This window comes from Physcomitrium patens, chromosome 1, assembly GCF_059467195.1.
Source record: "Physcomitrium patens ecotype Gransden chromosome 1, ASM5946719v1, whole genome shotgun sequence".
NCBI lineage: Eukaryota > Viridiplantae > Streptophyta > Bryopsida > Funariales > Funariaceae > Physcomitrium > Physcomitrium patens.
This window is the reverse complement of record NC_143410.1, coordinates 2812083-2828584: the sequence shown is the minus strand read 5'-3', so window position 1 is coordinate 2828584 and position 16502 is coordinate 2812083. Positions and strand designations below refer to the sequence as shown.

Here is a 16502-nt window from a genome sequence, read left to right as displayed (position 1 = left end):
GAAGTTGGCAAAACCAAGAAAGCATTATATGTCTTTAATTGTCTTCGGAACCTCCCAGGACACGATTACTTCCACCTTCTTGGGATCCATCTTCAAGCCTTCCGTAGTCGCAACGAACCTCAAAAATTCCATCTCTATTTGATGAAATAAATACTTCTCCAACTTGGCATATAGTCCTCGCTCGCATAGTTTCTCTAAGACCAAACGAACGTACTTTTCATACTCTTCCTCGTTTTTGGAGAATATCAAAATATCATCCAAGTAGATGACAACAAAATCGTCAAGGTGCTCCCAAAAAATATCATTCATCATATGTTGGAAGACCGTTGGAACATTGGTAAGACCAAAGGGCACGACATTATACTCAAAATGGCCATACCTTGTACGGAACGCTGTCTTCCACTCATCTCCTTCCTTGATTCGTACGAGGGTGTAAGCTCCCCTTAGATCAATTTTTGAAAAGATCCTTGCACGTCCAAGTTATTCCAAGAGACCCGAAATCAAGGATAACGGATAACGATTCTTCTTTGTTACCTTATTGAGGCCTCGATAGTCCATGCACATCTGCAATGAGCCATCTTTCTTCTTCACAAATAAGATGGGTGCCCCAACTAACGATTTTGAATGACGGATGAAGTTCTTGGCTAGATTCTCGTCGATGTACTTTCGTAACTTTGCCAACTTTGTCTGCGATAGATTATAGATTGGGCCAAAAGACGGTTGTGCTCCTTCCTGCAAGTCTATGGCGCAATCATATGGTCGGTGTTCCGGTAGCATGTCGACATTCTTCTTTTGAAATACGTCTTCAAAATCCTTATATTGCTCCAGTATACTTGCTATCAAGATCTTCTCTTTGGTAGTTGAAGTCGCATAAATGACAAACGGTGTACCTTCCTTAGACGATCTTACAAACACTCTTGCTCTAATGAATAAGAATTTCTCTATTCGGGGTTTTCTACTAGGCTTGTTTTTGGATGGTTTTGTGGAAAAGGTCATCTTCCGCAACCTCCAATCTATGGATGGGTTATGCTTTTCCAACCACCAAAGACCAAGAATAATAAGATTTGATGGGATTTTAATAATATTGAAAATAATATAACTATTATAGTCCTTAAACGTCACTTCTGTAGGTTTTGATTCACGAGTGACACTACCAGACAATAAAGGTCGCCCATCTATGACCTCAACGTGAACAGGTTTGGATTTTTGTACTAAAGAAATTTTATGATGCTTCGCAAATTCTTCATCTAAAAAATAAGCAGATGCTCTTGAATCTAATAATGCTAAGGTTCTCAATTTTTGAGGGCCAATAAATAAAGGGATTATAAAACAAAGGACAGGTTGAGCGGAAAGAAAAGAACCTGGTTGTTTTGTGATATTTCATTGACTAGCCGCACGGTTCCTATTGTGGCTAAGCATCCTCGTTTTCATGAACAAACGTGCCCCTGGTCTTGATAGTGTGTTGATTTTACTTCTTGGGCAATTTCCAACTTTGTGGCCTTCTTCACCGCAATATAAGCATAGACCTTCCTCCATACGCCGCTTTTTTTCTTCTAGAATAAGGGATTTGATACGTACCACATCAATTTGCATGTCTTCTATCTCTAAATGTGAATTCACACTGCTTCCCAAAATAGTTAGGACATGGCAAACCATATGTTGTCTTAAGCATTGGTCTTGGTGACATTGAAATAGGTGGTTATCGCACTTCACAACTTAGCTAATAGCTTCGTTGAGCATTCGTGGATCAGGAAGAGTTAAAAGTAAATCCTTCACATCATCCCTTAAATCCCAATAGAATTGACTCATCAATGCTTCTTTATCCTAATTGATGTCGCATACTAATTGCCTGAAATTCAATGCATAGACTGATGTAGAGCGCATCTCTTGTTGTAGTAATCGGATCTTTGTTATAACCCATCGAACCTTGTCGTGTTCACCAAATGCTTCCGCAAATGCCTCCAAAAAGGTTTGAAAGTTATTTAGTATGGACAATCGTTTCTCAAACAAAGGAACAAACCATGATAGAGCTTGCCTTGTAAGTAAGGTTCCAACAAGCTCAACACGTGACTCCTCCGTTGGATAGTGTTCGGGCTGTAAAATTGTTATCAACCTGATTTGATTGACGAATCCTCGAAACATAGAACACATACCATCGAACTTGTCCAGAAGGCTAACTTGGGGCTTCTTATGTTATAGAACCAGTGGTGCTTGTCGAACCTGAGGCAAAGTTGTTTCTTCAAATGCAGAAGTTTGAGGCTGGTGCAACCTAGATTGTGCCATTCGAGATGCTCCATCATTATGAAGCCTTGCCACGATTCCTTCAATCTCTTCAATTCTTTGGGATAACATAGCGAGGGCATTCATGATAGCATCCAACTTAGACTCCAAACTTTTTGTCATACTAATGACTTAGCCTCCGGCCATTCTAAGAAAAGGACAGAAATGACTCTACAAGAAGATAATATTGGTTTAGAGGAGGGTACTCCGCAACCTCTAAATCGCCTTAAGAGCTTCAAGAAAAGGGATAATCCACTCTCTCCAAGAAGAATAAGACTCCAATATTGTAACAAAAGAAGTATCAGTTTAGAGGAGGATAATTCGCAACCTCTAAAATGTTAGTGCACCTTCAAGCAGAGGAATAATCCACACTCTAACAAAGAAGAAACTAGCTCTGATATTTGAGGTGAGTATAGTCTCGACAAACTGTCATGGACACAGAAATTGTCACAGATACAGAAATACAGGCTCGAGATCTAACAAGAAGTTCAAGAAGAACTGGCAAGAACTAGATTAATCAGATGAATACAAGAACAACACCAGAGAGGTGAGCTAGAGCTCTAAGAGATGTGTTGGCGAGACTAAAGAACTCTTCAGCCTCGATTCCAATATATACTCCTATTTAGGAAACTTCTCAAGTAACTTCTACCAACTAGGAAGCTTCTAGAAGGTTCCAGAGACTTACTTCTAGAAGGTTCTAGAAACTTGTCTCTAGAAGGTTTTAAGGACTATGTTCCTAACATCTTCTACTAACTAGGAAGCTTCTCAAGCAACTTCCATCAACTAGGAAGCTTCTAGAAGGTTGCAGAGACTTGCTTCTAGAAGGTTCTACGGACTATGTCTCTAACAATATCCTAAGGATTTTTTAGTCCAATCCTACCTATCCTAATGATTATCTGTTATTAAAATGCCAAGTTTTGAACTTGATCATAATATCAATCATACCAACCATTTACCCCTTCTATCCTAATTTTATCAATTTATGGTCTTTCTAAGGTAGTAAAAGAGTTTCTATATTCTAAAAGGTAAAAATACTAACTACCTTTTATCTACTTGTTATTAAGACAAGAAAATAGGCTAAGAAACTATCATAAAAGCCTTATTAAAATATTTTGAATTCTTATTGAACTAATATAATAGAGTGTTAATTAAAAATCATTTTTAGTCATATTTTCACCATATAATTGTATCACAACATGACAACGTTCTATTGAAGCTTGCTTAATAGGTTAGACTTAAAATCTAATATAATAAATAAAAATAAAAATAAATAGTAAATATAGTTTGTTATAGACTACGTAGCCATGCATGTACTCTCATCTTTTATTGGTAATATGTAGCTAATATAAAATTCTATAATTGTACTTGATTTGTGTATAATGAGACTTTAATTATGTTTTCAGTGATGTAATATCAATGGATTGTGATATAAAACAAGATGAAGTCCAAGTATTGATACACATCATGCCTAATTTTGGATTTGTATCTTTTTGTGATACAAGATTTCATTATTTTTTATGAAAAAATATAATAGGATGTTGATTATTGAATTAAAAATGGCCTAGAATTAATAAGATGAATATAATATTTATACTATAGTTACACCTTGGTAGCTTTTTTTAGTTTTTTTTTGTAAGAATATGCATATAAAGGATTTAGTAATCTTACAATCATGTCTTTGTTTGATTTATTTCTTATTCCTTTGTATGCTTTATTTTTTTAGCTTCCATGTGATGATTAATGGATTCAATTCCTACAAGTAAGTTATAACTCACAAAAGTAATTATTGTAGACCTTCAAGTTAAGAGAGATTTTATAAATTGATAGGAAAGCTATATGGGTAATTGTTGAATTTTTTTTGTAAAGTGTGTTGGAAGGTTCTAGTCTAAGTGTGACTTTTATCCAACTTATCTTTTCTTATATGTCACAATAAAAGAATAAACTATCTTTGGTTGGAATGTTAGAGCTTGAAACCAATGTACATACTTATTGAAACCTTCTCACTCTTTAATCAATGGATGTTATATTTTTTGTATAATATGTGTAACAAGGATTTTCATTAGTATTTTTGTAAAATAAAAAAGAATGTAATTGCAAGGCAAGTGGCCAAAATATAGGTAGTATATTCAATGAAACAAAATTTGACTTTAAATGTGATTGTCACATTTTGTTTTATTGTGACTTGTTAATTAAATAAAACCAAAATTATCAAATTTCTTATTTGTGCATAAAAAAAAAAAAAAAAAAAAAAAAAAACATCAATATGAAAACTATTTAATTCATATTACATAAAAAATTAACTAAACTAATTTATAAAAAATATGAGTAACTTTTAAACATATATGTAAAAAATTAATTGTTTTGGTTTAATATTTTTTATTTAGTTTTATACAAATAGATAAAAATAAAATAAAATAAAATAAAAAAATATGGCATATGAAAATAAAAAGTAATCAAAATTTTTATTTATAAAATATTTTAATAAATGAATTAAAAATATTAATCATTTCCATTTAATCTAAGTTGAAACTTTAGTAATATCTTTTTTCAAAATAAATATTTATTTTACTTATTTTAGTTCTATTATAATCAATTTTTTAATTTTTGTATTTAGATTTTTTAATGTAAAATAAATAATTAAATTAATGGGTATAGTTTTAATGTATCAATTTTAGAAATAATACCAAATGGATAGACTTAGTATTTCATGTCAAGTATTGAGTTATAGAAAATATATTGTACTTTAGATAGACTTCACTTCCCTTTTTCACTCAAATAATATATATATATATATATATATATATATATATATATCTTCGATTCATATATTTTTCTTCTAATTGTGTTGTAAATATTATACTTTAAACTTGTTTTCTATTAGTATTTTTATTCATTTTTCTTCCAAATTTTTGACCAAAACGATATACAAATATACCAAGGCATTTGCTTAAATATGTTTGTATAAAATATGCATGTTAAGATTTTAATATCTATTATATATATATATATATATATATATATATACACACACACATTAGATGCAAAAATAAATAAATAAAAACAACACTAGAGAAACAAGATTGAGTTAGAGACTAAAAACAAAACAAACTTTGAAACTTACAAACTTCTGTTAGCAAGACTAAAAAACCCCTTTTTTTTCTTCTTCTTTTTTTCTTTTTTTCTCGTCATTTACACAACAACTACATCCTTTATAATAGATAATAATTAAAATGAAATTGAAATTGAAAAGGAATATCTAAATTGTGGTATCCTAAAATTGTAATATACTCTTCATAAAAAATTCTGCAAAAAGAAATTTTACATACATTATAACAGAGTGGCAAACCACAACAGAAAAGAACACAGCTGCAAATCTTTCCAACTAAGCATCAACATCCCAGAAACATTCATCATTATTACACTACTAAGGAAATTTGATACAAAAACTAGCTCCGCTGCCATAAAGAACTTCATCACAAATAGCAAGAATGTGAGAAAGAGTGCAATCACAACTATCACCTTTGCTTGGAAGAACATAATCTCACACTAGAAACAAGGCGAGAAGGATCACCACAATCACGAACCAACAACAAAAAATTGAAGAGGACTAGCACCATCACGATCTTGCAACAACAGACAGAAAACCACCACCTTCAAAAACCACAAGGGTAAGAAGATTAGTACCATCACAAACCTCCAACATGAATAAGACCTGCACCGTAGCAAAAAAAAACACAAAAATACGACCAACAATGGACAACAACAGTGACTGTAAAAGTCCAGCACGGATTGCTAAAGAAATTTAATGTAGATGAAGCGCCTGTATTTGAATAAGATAACCACTCCAGCGAATAACGAAAATAGTGCACCATAGTTCAGGACTAGTATGTCATTTTGTGTAGGATTTAAAGCGTTTGGGAAACTGTTTGGGAACACAAAACTCATTGCTAAAGAAGATTCAAACCCTCACCTGAAGAGGTTCAGCCTCGTACTATGTATTCAATGTGAGTCGAAAAGAGGAGCCTCAACAGACCACCTATCACCGACAGAATCTGCGAACACAGTCGCACATTGCAAGCTCTGGATAAGAAACAAGAACGATCAGTCTTGTGTTGATGTTGATGCATCAGAACCCAAGCTGGGTATCAAAAGTTCATGAATTCATAACTCCATACCTTGGAAACTACAGACAACACACATTACACTGCGCACACGAGTTGTTGGAATAAACCTGGCTTCCGGTGACAAGTGGAAGCACAACTAGGCTGACGTAGGATTAGGTTAAGTTATAATTAGCACACCTAGTTGGTATATCAGGAGACTCTCAAAAGAGTGATATATTTGTGTAAGTGTTACCACACAGCAACATCAAGAGTTCCGGGTGCTGCCTTCTCTCATTACTTTTTTTTCATGGTATCAGAGCGACCTCTTTAGGTTCTCTGCTATAAAGTGCCACTCTCGGCATGAGCTCTGACTTAGAGATAGCAAGGCCAGCCTCACCAATTATTGTTACGCCTCCCTCACGTCCCGTGTTGACAACAGGTGATCAACTTTAGGTAGCTACCTCCTCTCACTCATCGTTTCATCACAAACTTGATTCATTTTGAGTGCAGGCATACAGTAGAAGAGAACTAAAGTATCTGGAGTTTTAAAATAGAGAAAGTTCTTAGGAAAGGTCTGTGGCACTACGTCAAGGAGAAGCCCCGCCTCGTCAATAGACAATCCATAGAAGAAAGCAACAACCTGCAACGCACACTAATTCTCACCCTCTTTGTGCATTTCAATTTGTTCTCTAAGATAAAAGATGGAACATGACTCCCACTTCCTCTAGAAGATGTTCAAGACTATGATTGCCTCCACTAATCAACCTTGCAAGAACAATCTCTTAAACAGGCTATTCAATATCCGCCTATCTTTGGACAGCAACATGAAAGACTTGCTACGAACCATCAAGGATCTCGTAGATAAGCTCACACAAGCCGAAGTTGTCTTAGCAAAGTGTTGCGATTCTCATGCTTAGCACCCTTCCACATCAATATGGTGGATATGTCCAATTACTCATGACCACAAAAACAACTCACTCTCCAAGAATTGGAATCTTTTTTGCTAGGTGAGGAGTCTTATCTCCACATCAAATAAACAAACCGTCATTTTGAGATTGCACTTGCAGTCCGTAGTAACTCTTTGCACAGACCCCATCAACCACCACCACCTCTCAACCGCCCTTCTTTTGTTTGATCATCATTACCATCAACACAATGGCGTGTCAATCAAGGACCAAGTCGACCCTGGCAACCACGCCAACAAAAGCCGCACTCCTAGATTCTTCAAACTAGAGCCTCTCATTCGAACAGTCCATTCAATTGGAGGACAACATCACCATGTACACGACATGCGTTATGCCTCCATTTCCACTTACAAATCAAATAAATATATCGATAAATTTTGGTATGCGCCATCCCTTGTCGATAATCTGCTCTCAGTCGGAAAGATCTATGATTCTGGCTTTATGCACATATTTGCATCAAAATGTTGTCAAATCATTAACTGTGAAACAGGCAAAATATTTGCTCAAGCCAAACGCCGCCATGCCTCTAACGTCGACCGCCTTATACCAACCACAGTTGAACTTATTCAGTCTCTATAAATCCTTCTTACTGAGCTACGGTTATAGCTCAATAACACATCAAGACTCTGGTAGACAAACTCAAGTTATGGCACTTACGTATTGGTCATATCAAGCACAACAAGTTATCTTCATTATCAGCTGCACACATTGTGACATGTATTCCATGCTTACCAAAAGCTGCACTTAATTTCAAAAGTTGCCTTCTAAGTAAATAACATAGACTAAAATTTCCAAAATTTATCTACAGAAAAGCCTCACGATCTCTTCAGCTCGTCCATGCAGATTTATGCAATCCCTTTTGAATATCAATCCCAGTTGGTGCCAAATATCTTGTTCTCTTTGTAGACAACTATTCACAACACATGTGGGTCTATTGGCTCAAGGCCAAGTCCAACACCTTCTACGTTTTTTTAATATTTAAAGAAATAGTAGAAAAGCAAACCAGCCTTCTTTTACTGTGCCTTTGCTCTGAATGAGGTAGTAGATTCACATCTGCTTTATTTGACAAACTTTGTCAACAACACAATATTTCACGACAACTCACACAAGTCGACACCTCCCAGCTCAATCAAGTTATAGCAGGTTGTATTTTGCTTAAGTCTATATTGAGCAACCACCCAAGTTTATAGCTCCAAAGAGGGACAATTACCTATGCAAGCCCCATAACACTCTATACGGACTCAGTCAAGCCTTGAGAGCATGTTTTGAAGCAATTGACACTCAGCTACAAGAACAATAGGTGGAGGTTCACACTTGCACCGGTGACTATACATATCTAAGATCCACTATCCTTAAATCATGCTTGACGTATCGAAAGGTAGTTGCGGCATTCTACTTGCATCGGTCGTAACTTTGTCTAGATTTTGTGTGTATGCATGCTCCACTGTAAACCTCGGACAACATGTGCGACGCGAGGTTACAAAAAAGCGCCACTCAGCCAAAATTCAGTGGCTAGCTTCGCAGCCTTCAGTCCCTCGCACACTCCCCGTAGAATAATGCGTTTCACCGCAAGGTTTGTGAAGCATCTAAGGATTGAGGAGACAAATCTTAGAATGATGGTGGTCCTCGTGACAACTGGCTCTCATGCAGATATGATATTTATAAAATCTTCCTTTTAATCAATCTGTTGAGTGTGGTAAAGGGGAGGATTTACACTAAAATATTATACGTATGATCTCGTTTCTAAATTTATGTCGCAATTGTAATTGGTACAATATAATTACCTTCTTCGCTTCATTTTCCTGTCATGATTATGCGGTGAAATCCGACTATCTAGAATCAGTTCAGAAGCTGGGACAATTTTTATGACTAAGGATACTGCAATAAACTTGAATCTACAGTTAAAATAGGGCGATAAGTTTCATTTTTTAATTTGTTATTCTGAACCATACTTCCTACATATTTAATTCTACATGAATAAATCACACTGGAATTGGTCACTTGTTTATAGGCCACCTCTACAAAACGCAAACTGAGGCCTCCAGATTTTTCTGTGGCTGCACACAATTCATATCCCAACACAGTTTCTATTTCCAACGATCCCTCATTGTAATCAACGACGTTCAAGCTTTCGAGACTCTCGTGCATCCCGTATTTTGGGAACATCACCAAGCGACATCAAGTTGAGTAGTACTTTTCAGGGACCATTCTGGTGAAGAACCCTTGAAATCAGACAAAACGCTCCTTTCGAGAGGACACTAAAAGTCTGACAAAGTACAAATTTAGTGTAAGATGAAGTTAACTAATTTGGTGCACTGTCAACTCCTTCATTGAAATCGTGCAACACACGATGTGAATCCGTTGCCAGTAATACCCAAAACCCTCGAAACAAAGAGTAAACAGCGAAACGTATTATATTGCAACATACCATTCTCATACATCGGTTTCTTTACAAAAAAATAAATAAAAAAACAAAAAACAAAAAATGAACGCAGACCCCCAAAAAATCCATACACCCACTCTTGAGACTAAGATAAACAATAGATAAAAGATAATTGCTGCAGGGCTTAGTATTTTTCAGCGTCCTGCAAATAGTATGATTCAAATATACATATCAACACAACAGGACTGGCCACTTCAGCGTTATCCGCAAGCACTAAAAACTGGTGGGCTGAACAAAGCTACAGGTCATCAACTTACTAACAGCACACGAGTCACCAAATTCCAGAAGATATCTCGGTAGCTTTCCTGTTCCTTCACTTCCCTGCTACAAAGAAAGAAACAAAACCTCAATCTCCTATGCTCAGGGAGAAACAAACGAGCATACAAATCCGCTACAAAAGCAACTTCTGAAGTACCACAGTATGACGAATCACCCATTGTAAGCTAGAAGAAAAAAGTAACTGTGGTAAGGGATCAAATTGCTGCAAAAGAGAAAAGCACTTGTGGCCATGGGAACAGCACGAGAATTGGAATCCAAGAAGCCGTGTTCTCAAGTAACTTTACAAAGGTAACGAGGGCTGTAAGGGACACAAGCACACCTTGGGGATGTGCAACAAGGGTGGTCTACATTCCGCCATGGACGTGGAATAGGAGCTGCAACAGGTAGAAGACCAGCGTGAAGACGACGGCGTGCACCACGATGGACGCTATGCTTGTCCGCTGGTTGGTGAACTCGATTGGGCGATCATCCCCAGGAATCTGCAACAGCAGCCCCGGTGAGAGGAGCACGAACAGGATGACACCGATGATCAAGGCCGCTGCGTCCACCATCTTGCCTGTGAATCCTCTCTGTCTGTCGAAAACAGAATAATACAAAAAACAATCCCTTCGACTTCTCGCGGCTTATGCAACGAATTGTCTGCAAAATGATGATGTTGTGGGTTGGGAATTGTGAATTTAGTGCAAGAGGGAGAAGGAAGACGATAAGGGCGAAGATGCTGCGTCGGCATGCAAGGCTTGCCAGCCAGATGTGGTACTACTTAGCCGCCACTTGGCGAGTGTGCTGTGCTTGGAGTATTGGGCATGGTACCGCTTTCAAAACTTTGCTTTATTTCATGCGCCTTTGAATCGTATATATACATTTTTTTATTAGGGGGCGTCAGTCGAGTTGTATGGAGGTCGGGGTATTTGGAAGACATTTCCGCAGGAAGGAGTGGCGCATTAAATAAAGTCCACGTTACGGCCCACGGATTTCATGAGGGTCGACGTGGCTAAACTCATTGGATAACAACTGAGAAAATATCGTCAAACATGGCGGCTATCACTCGTGTTCATTGTCGGCTCATCCTTCATCTAAGGGTTAGAGCGAAAGCACGACTGTTAACTTCCTAATGATATAATTTCACTGGTTTCTATCACTGTTAATGATTACAAAGAATCTCATGTAGCTTCTTGAATCTGAAGAGGGATCCGTTTTCCTCTCATTGTACGACGCACATAAGGTAGAAAACCGTATGAAGGGGAGCACACCGTTGTCATATGTGTGGCGAATAAAGAAACAAACATACCAAAAATATTGTTACATAAATAAGATTACTTGCGTTTGAATCGTTCTAATGCTAGAGGAAGAGAAGTGTCATTAACTTCAACAGTGGTGGTAGGTTTTTTGCTGTCAGACTTTTGTTTCGCCATCAAGTCGCGTTTAATTTGCATTTCAGCTGTAATGACATTCAACTGCTTCTTCTTGTGCCGCCTACTTGGTTTGTTTTTTCCCTTCATTTTTTTCTTCTCCTTGACCTCCTTTCCTGCTGCAATTGCATTCGCTTTGTTGGCTTCCTCTGACAGAGCCAACTTCGCTTTCTGATTCTCGTTACCAGCCCGGAGGATACCACCAATGGTGTTAGGATCGAGTGCAATGGTGTCGGGAGGTAGCTTATTCAGAAGACGCTGGATCTCTGCCTCCCGCCGCTGCTTCCATGTCTCAAACGGATTCGCCACGTACGTGTCGAAGTTGGGCTCTCCAGCGCCTGGAACAAGAAGCGACGAGATACCTGCTGAATGCCCAGTTCCTAGAACGTCTTCATACGGGCAGAAGGCAAAGTCTTCCACTTGTGCACCCTTGGCCAATCTGTGTGACAAGTAAGGTTTGACCTGATGATAACAAGACACCATGTCAGAAGCAGAGTAGGAAAGAAAATACACCATCCAGATAAGAAGAACAACAAATGAGAATCTCGTAGTCCACAACTCCAGAGAACGTGTTGACGATGATAACGTTGGATCAATTCCAGCAAATAGTTAGAATCAAGCGTACCTGTTTGGTTGCCAAGGCATCTCGCCAGATTTCAATTTTGGACCCACAGCCTACTGCAATTAGTCCCCTCTGACTGATTTCAAGGGCTTTCGGGGTGGTCGGAGCAATATAGGTGTGTAATGGAAGATATTTTCTTACATCCCAAACCTTCACTTGGCCGTCCATTCCACCCGTTACCATGTGTACACCCGCAAGGTCATAGGCAACAGTGGTCACAGGTCCACGATGACAAAGAATCGAAACAAGAGGAGTTGACATGTTCGGAGACCACATAGTGACCGTCCCATTGCTATGCCCCAAGCCTAAAATAGAATTGTACGGATTCATGCGTAGAACACCCCCGCGACCCAAATGGGTCCGATGCTGGGCAACAAGGGTCCCAGTACTCGTATCTTGATACCTCAATATTCCAGCCTTGTCTACACTTGCGAGCAAGAAATGATGAGGTAAAAACTCCAATTTCAATGGTTGAATATGGTCCTGCACGAATTAGATAACGTCTGTTACAGCAATTCTCCAATACCACTTCATGAAGATCGTTTGACAGCATAAGCAACTTGCTAAATCACCTTTGTATACAAATTAAGCATCATTCATTTCTAGAATAGATGAGATTTAGTTCAATAAATACATATTACAAAACATGGAAATTAAACATACCCGCATACAATGGATCTCCACACCTTTCCTGTCGTAGATGAAGACATATCTGCTCAATCCACACACGCAGAAAATAAGAATAGCGGTTGAATATTCTCTTATACCTCAAACACCACAACAAAATAATACTTGCAACCATGTATAATTATCTTATGCCAACTAAGGAAGTACACGTCCCAAAGACATTGGAAAGACAACTACATTAGGCGGGTCTCAGACAAATGGACGACTAGTACGTTACAATCACAGAAAGAAAACTGAAAAGTTGCAGATACGAGTCTTTACAGAAGATGATAGAGGAACAAGTCCACGTACTTTTTCTGCGCCACAGCAAAAAAGGTCTCATTGTGCAAGAATTTCACATCCCGCGTAGTTTCTCGTACCTGAGGTGAAACAACGCCTTCAATTAGAAACCAACACCTAAGAATAGATGCTATACCTATTATTCAGGTGCTACGTAAAACTATTTGATGGAGGATCGAACGCATCAAAACATCAGCATTGTTCTTAGTGAGACTTGCACAAGACATCTACAAGTAAGACAAGCTTCGCAGATAATAACCTGTAATTCCATCATCAGCCGCGATTTCTTCCAATCCATCATAGCAAGATGCCCCTTCCGGCCACCGAGTAGTAAGAACCGTCCATTGGAGTTATAGTCCACTGTGTATGAACCGAGATCTACATTATCAAATGCAAATTGTTAACAACGAGCAAAATTAACCAATAGTGAGGTTTACATCAACATTTCAGTACAATGGATTTTGTAAACTTCGTCTACTGAGGGCATGGGATGTGAATGCAGAGCGAAATTACAGTTCCAAAAACGCCGTGAAGTACAAAGAACGCAATGAAATCGCCAGCCACCGCCCCCAAAGCGCCAGCCACTATCGAATCAATCAGAGGGAAAAAAAGGACCTGGCAATTGCAAGTCGAAAGCTTTTCGTGCACTCGTTACATCGACTTCCTTGACGATAGCCTCTTGACTAAAATGACGAGTATCTTCTAGGTCTTCTGCTTCCAAATACCCTGCTTCACTTGGTAATAACCACTGACAAATATACCAATTATTGGCTTCAACATCGCTCAAAATCTTTACAAATTGCACTATCAGCACCAGACTCCAGGCACACGCACGCAAAAGAAAAAGTGGACAAGACGACCAACCTGCTGGACTTTCGTAGCGGTTTCAGCCGCCTCTCCAAAGAGCTTCTCTCTTTGAACAATTTGCCCCCTCAACTTCTTGTCCTTGATATGCTGCAGCCAATAACCCCATTGCCCACGGTCGATTCAGTTCAAACCCTCATCAAAATCCTCAAAACAGAGGACCAATTTCAAACCCCAAAAAACAAGTTCCATCAACTGTCAAAAACCAATAGTCCAAACCCTAATCAGGAAAAAAAACAAAAAAACAAAAAAAACAGTCACACGGTTCGAATCCACTCGCGCCATCACGTAATATCACCTTCCACTTGTTCTCCTCCTTCTCGCCACGCCGTTTCTTCACTTCACCCCTGTGAAGCACGACCACATCGCCATTGTCACCTGGCAAGCTTTCGCTGCGGCGTTTGCCTTTCGCCAGATTCGTCTGATTCGCCATGTTGACGACTCTGTAAGCTCGGGCCGAATGCGACTTGATCAAGTCATGGAATCAGACGCAAAGCCTCTTCCTCCTCCTCTTCCACTGGCTCAGGTTCGATCAGTGGGAGGGTCCCGACCTCGCCATGGATCCTCTCTCTCCCTGCAATTGGGCCTCGGCGTCGTCCTCTAAACCCTAAACCCTAAACCCCTCCGGAGTTACACGACTCCGTGGATGTTAACAAACAAATGAATGAAATATGGCTCTCCCATCCTGGTTTCAGCTGGAATCATCCATTCTGGACGGCTTCAACACTTATGTGACAATAACTCAGTTGTGGAAATTAGCACTCGAATCAATCAAAATAAAATATTTAATGTAAATGGCGATGGTTTTGTGCACTTCCCGATATATATTGAACCTTTTTTTCTCTTTTGGAATATATTCTTTTTCAAATAAAAAATTTGTGTATGTATGTGTGTGTGTGTTTGTATAGTTACAAATTGTTGTTAGATTTATCTTCATTTTTTAGTTGTGGGTAGTATGTATTATTATTTTTTAAAAGCTTCAAGTATATATCAATTAAGTGGTTCATCAGTGTGCGTGATGTATGCAATTCTCAAAGCATCAAGTAGTTCTAAATGTGTGTATTGTTTTAAATTAGACTTGACAATATGTGATTATTTATTAGTATAGGCAAATAAAACAGTTTTATTTTAACCAATTATAATACTAGCGAGACATATCTTGAATTCAAGCTTTATAAAGGTTGCAATAAATAATTCAATTATCCTGTTATAATTTTACATGTAATATCACTTAGAATAAATAAGAAAAATAAACAATGATTGACTGATATAATTATAAATTCAATTACAAATATTCAATGTTCTTTCTTCATATCAAGTTACAAATGTATAAATATTCCAATCAAGTTCAAAGCCAACCAATGTATGAATAAAGGTATTCGGCGTTTAAAATATGTATAATTATTTTCTAATACCATCTTTAAAATAGAATTTTATTCCGAGTGATTCAAATGCACTTTGGTACTATTATCATAATATATATATATATATATATATATATATTGTGACAAGAAAACTAAAATCTTTATTTCACCCACTCTTACAGACATTTGTTTTAACAAACATGCTTATCTCAACAACCACATACAAACCAAATGTAAGAAACGAATTTGTAACAATAATATTTGAAAACATTACATGATCTACATCATCAATATCTTAATTGTCTAATCAGATTAATTTTAACACACAAAAATTGCTACTTTAAGGCTTAAGGATGTAAATCAAAAAAGACCATAACCATGGTATCCAAAAAAAATCAAAACAAAACAAAACAAAAAAGAGTTGCAATGCATAAACAGTTACAAAGTTTGAAATGATTCATTATGCAGTTTTTTTTTCTAAGAGTGTTGAATTTTTTTTCAAAACCATCAAGAAAATACATGTTTTATAAAAAAAATTACTACATATATCATCATGTGTATTATGTTTATTTATTTTGATAAAATTTTGACACAATTTTCTTGGATAATTATAATAGCTGGATGAAAAGTAGTGATCAAATTATGACGACTTGATGTTTATTATTCTATTCGTAAATATGAGCATGCTTAAAATGAAGTTTCAAGTACAACAATATATTAGCATATTGGTGGCATTAGATCCTTCAAATGCCTTTACTTTTTGAAAAAGATTGGTACAACAAATATTGATTGGGATGAAGCATTTGAAGCTTCTGTTTCAATCTACGTAAAGCACAACAACAATACATTTGTTGTTTGCATCCCGTAAAAAACACAAATTAAAGCTGTAAAGCCTTCCGAAGATCAGAATTTATTACAGAAAGTAGACATTATTCTAAATTAGGTCACAATAAAATGAAACAACCAATTTTTTAATTTTTCAATTATTTTTGTAAAGTAACAGTGTTTTCTATAAGAAATAAGTTACAGCTCAATCTGGGTCCCATGTATGGGTTGGCAGATGAATGAGTGAGGGGGGTAGATGCCAGCAACGAGATAATAATCCTCTTGAACTAAAACCTTCTTGAGAACACCAGGTGTTGTGAAAAGCAAGAATAATTTTTGCCTTTCTTGTTTCACCACATCTATTTATGTAACTAAGACTGAT

At 37.2% G+C, this 16502-nt stretch overlaps 2 protein-coding genes and 1 long non-coding RNA gene across 4 annotated transcripts; all 3 read right to left on the bottom strand.

Annotated features, from left to right (window-relative positions):
- Positions 1-5860: 5860 nt before the first annotated feature.
- On the bottom strand, positions 5861-7415 carry LOC141046203 (uncharacterized). Its single transcript, XR_016506027.1, has 3 exons — positions 7228-7415; positions 6251-6332; positions 5861-5931 (listed from the first exon to the last, which is right to left on the bottom strand). It is a non-coding gene; the product is annotated as an uncharacterized LOC141046203 (long non-coding RNA).
- Positions 7416-9893: 2478 nt separating this feature from the next.
- Positions 9894-10708, bottom strand: LOC112283504 (uncharacterized). 2 transcript variants are annotated; one of them, XM_024522262.3, is made up of 2 exons: positions 10390-10708; positions 9894-10115 (listed from the first exon to the last, which is right to left on the bottom strand). In XM_024522262.3, exon 1 carries the CDS (start codon positions 10619-10621, stop codon positions 10415-10417), a length of 207 nt encoding a protein of 68 aa, XP_024378030.1. In that variant the 5' UTR covers positions 10622-10708; the 3' UTR covers positions 9894-10115; positions 10390-10414. The 2 variants fall into 2 exon arrangements, with proteins under 2 accessions (XP_024378030.1, XP_024378021.1); XM_024522253.3 differs by having other exon boundaries at positions 9894-10112.
- Positions 10709-11330: 622 nt separating this feature from the next.
- LOC112283498 (putative U3 small nucleolar RNA-associated protein 7) lies at positions 11331-14500 on the bottom strand. Its single transcript, XM_024522240.3, has 8 exons — positions 14230-14500; positions 13932-14021; positions 13683-13815; positions 13327-13445; positions 13080-13147; positions 12765-12813; positions 12105-12584; positions 11331-11941 (listed from the first exon to the last, which is right to left on the bottom strand). Exons 1-8 carry the CDS (start codon positions 14362-14364, stop codon positions 11384-11386), a joined length of 1632 nt encoding a protein of 543 aa, XP_024378008.1. The 5' UTR covers positions 14365-14500; the 3' UTR covers positions 11331-11383.
- Between the last annotated feature and the right edge of the window lie 2002 nt (positions 14501-16502).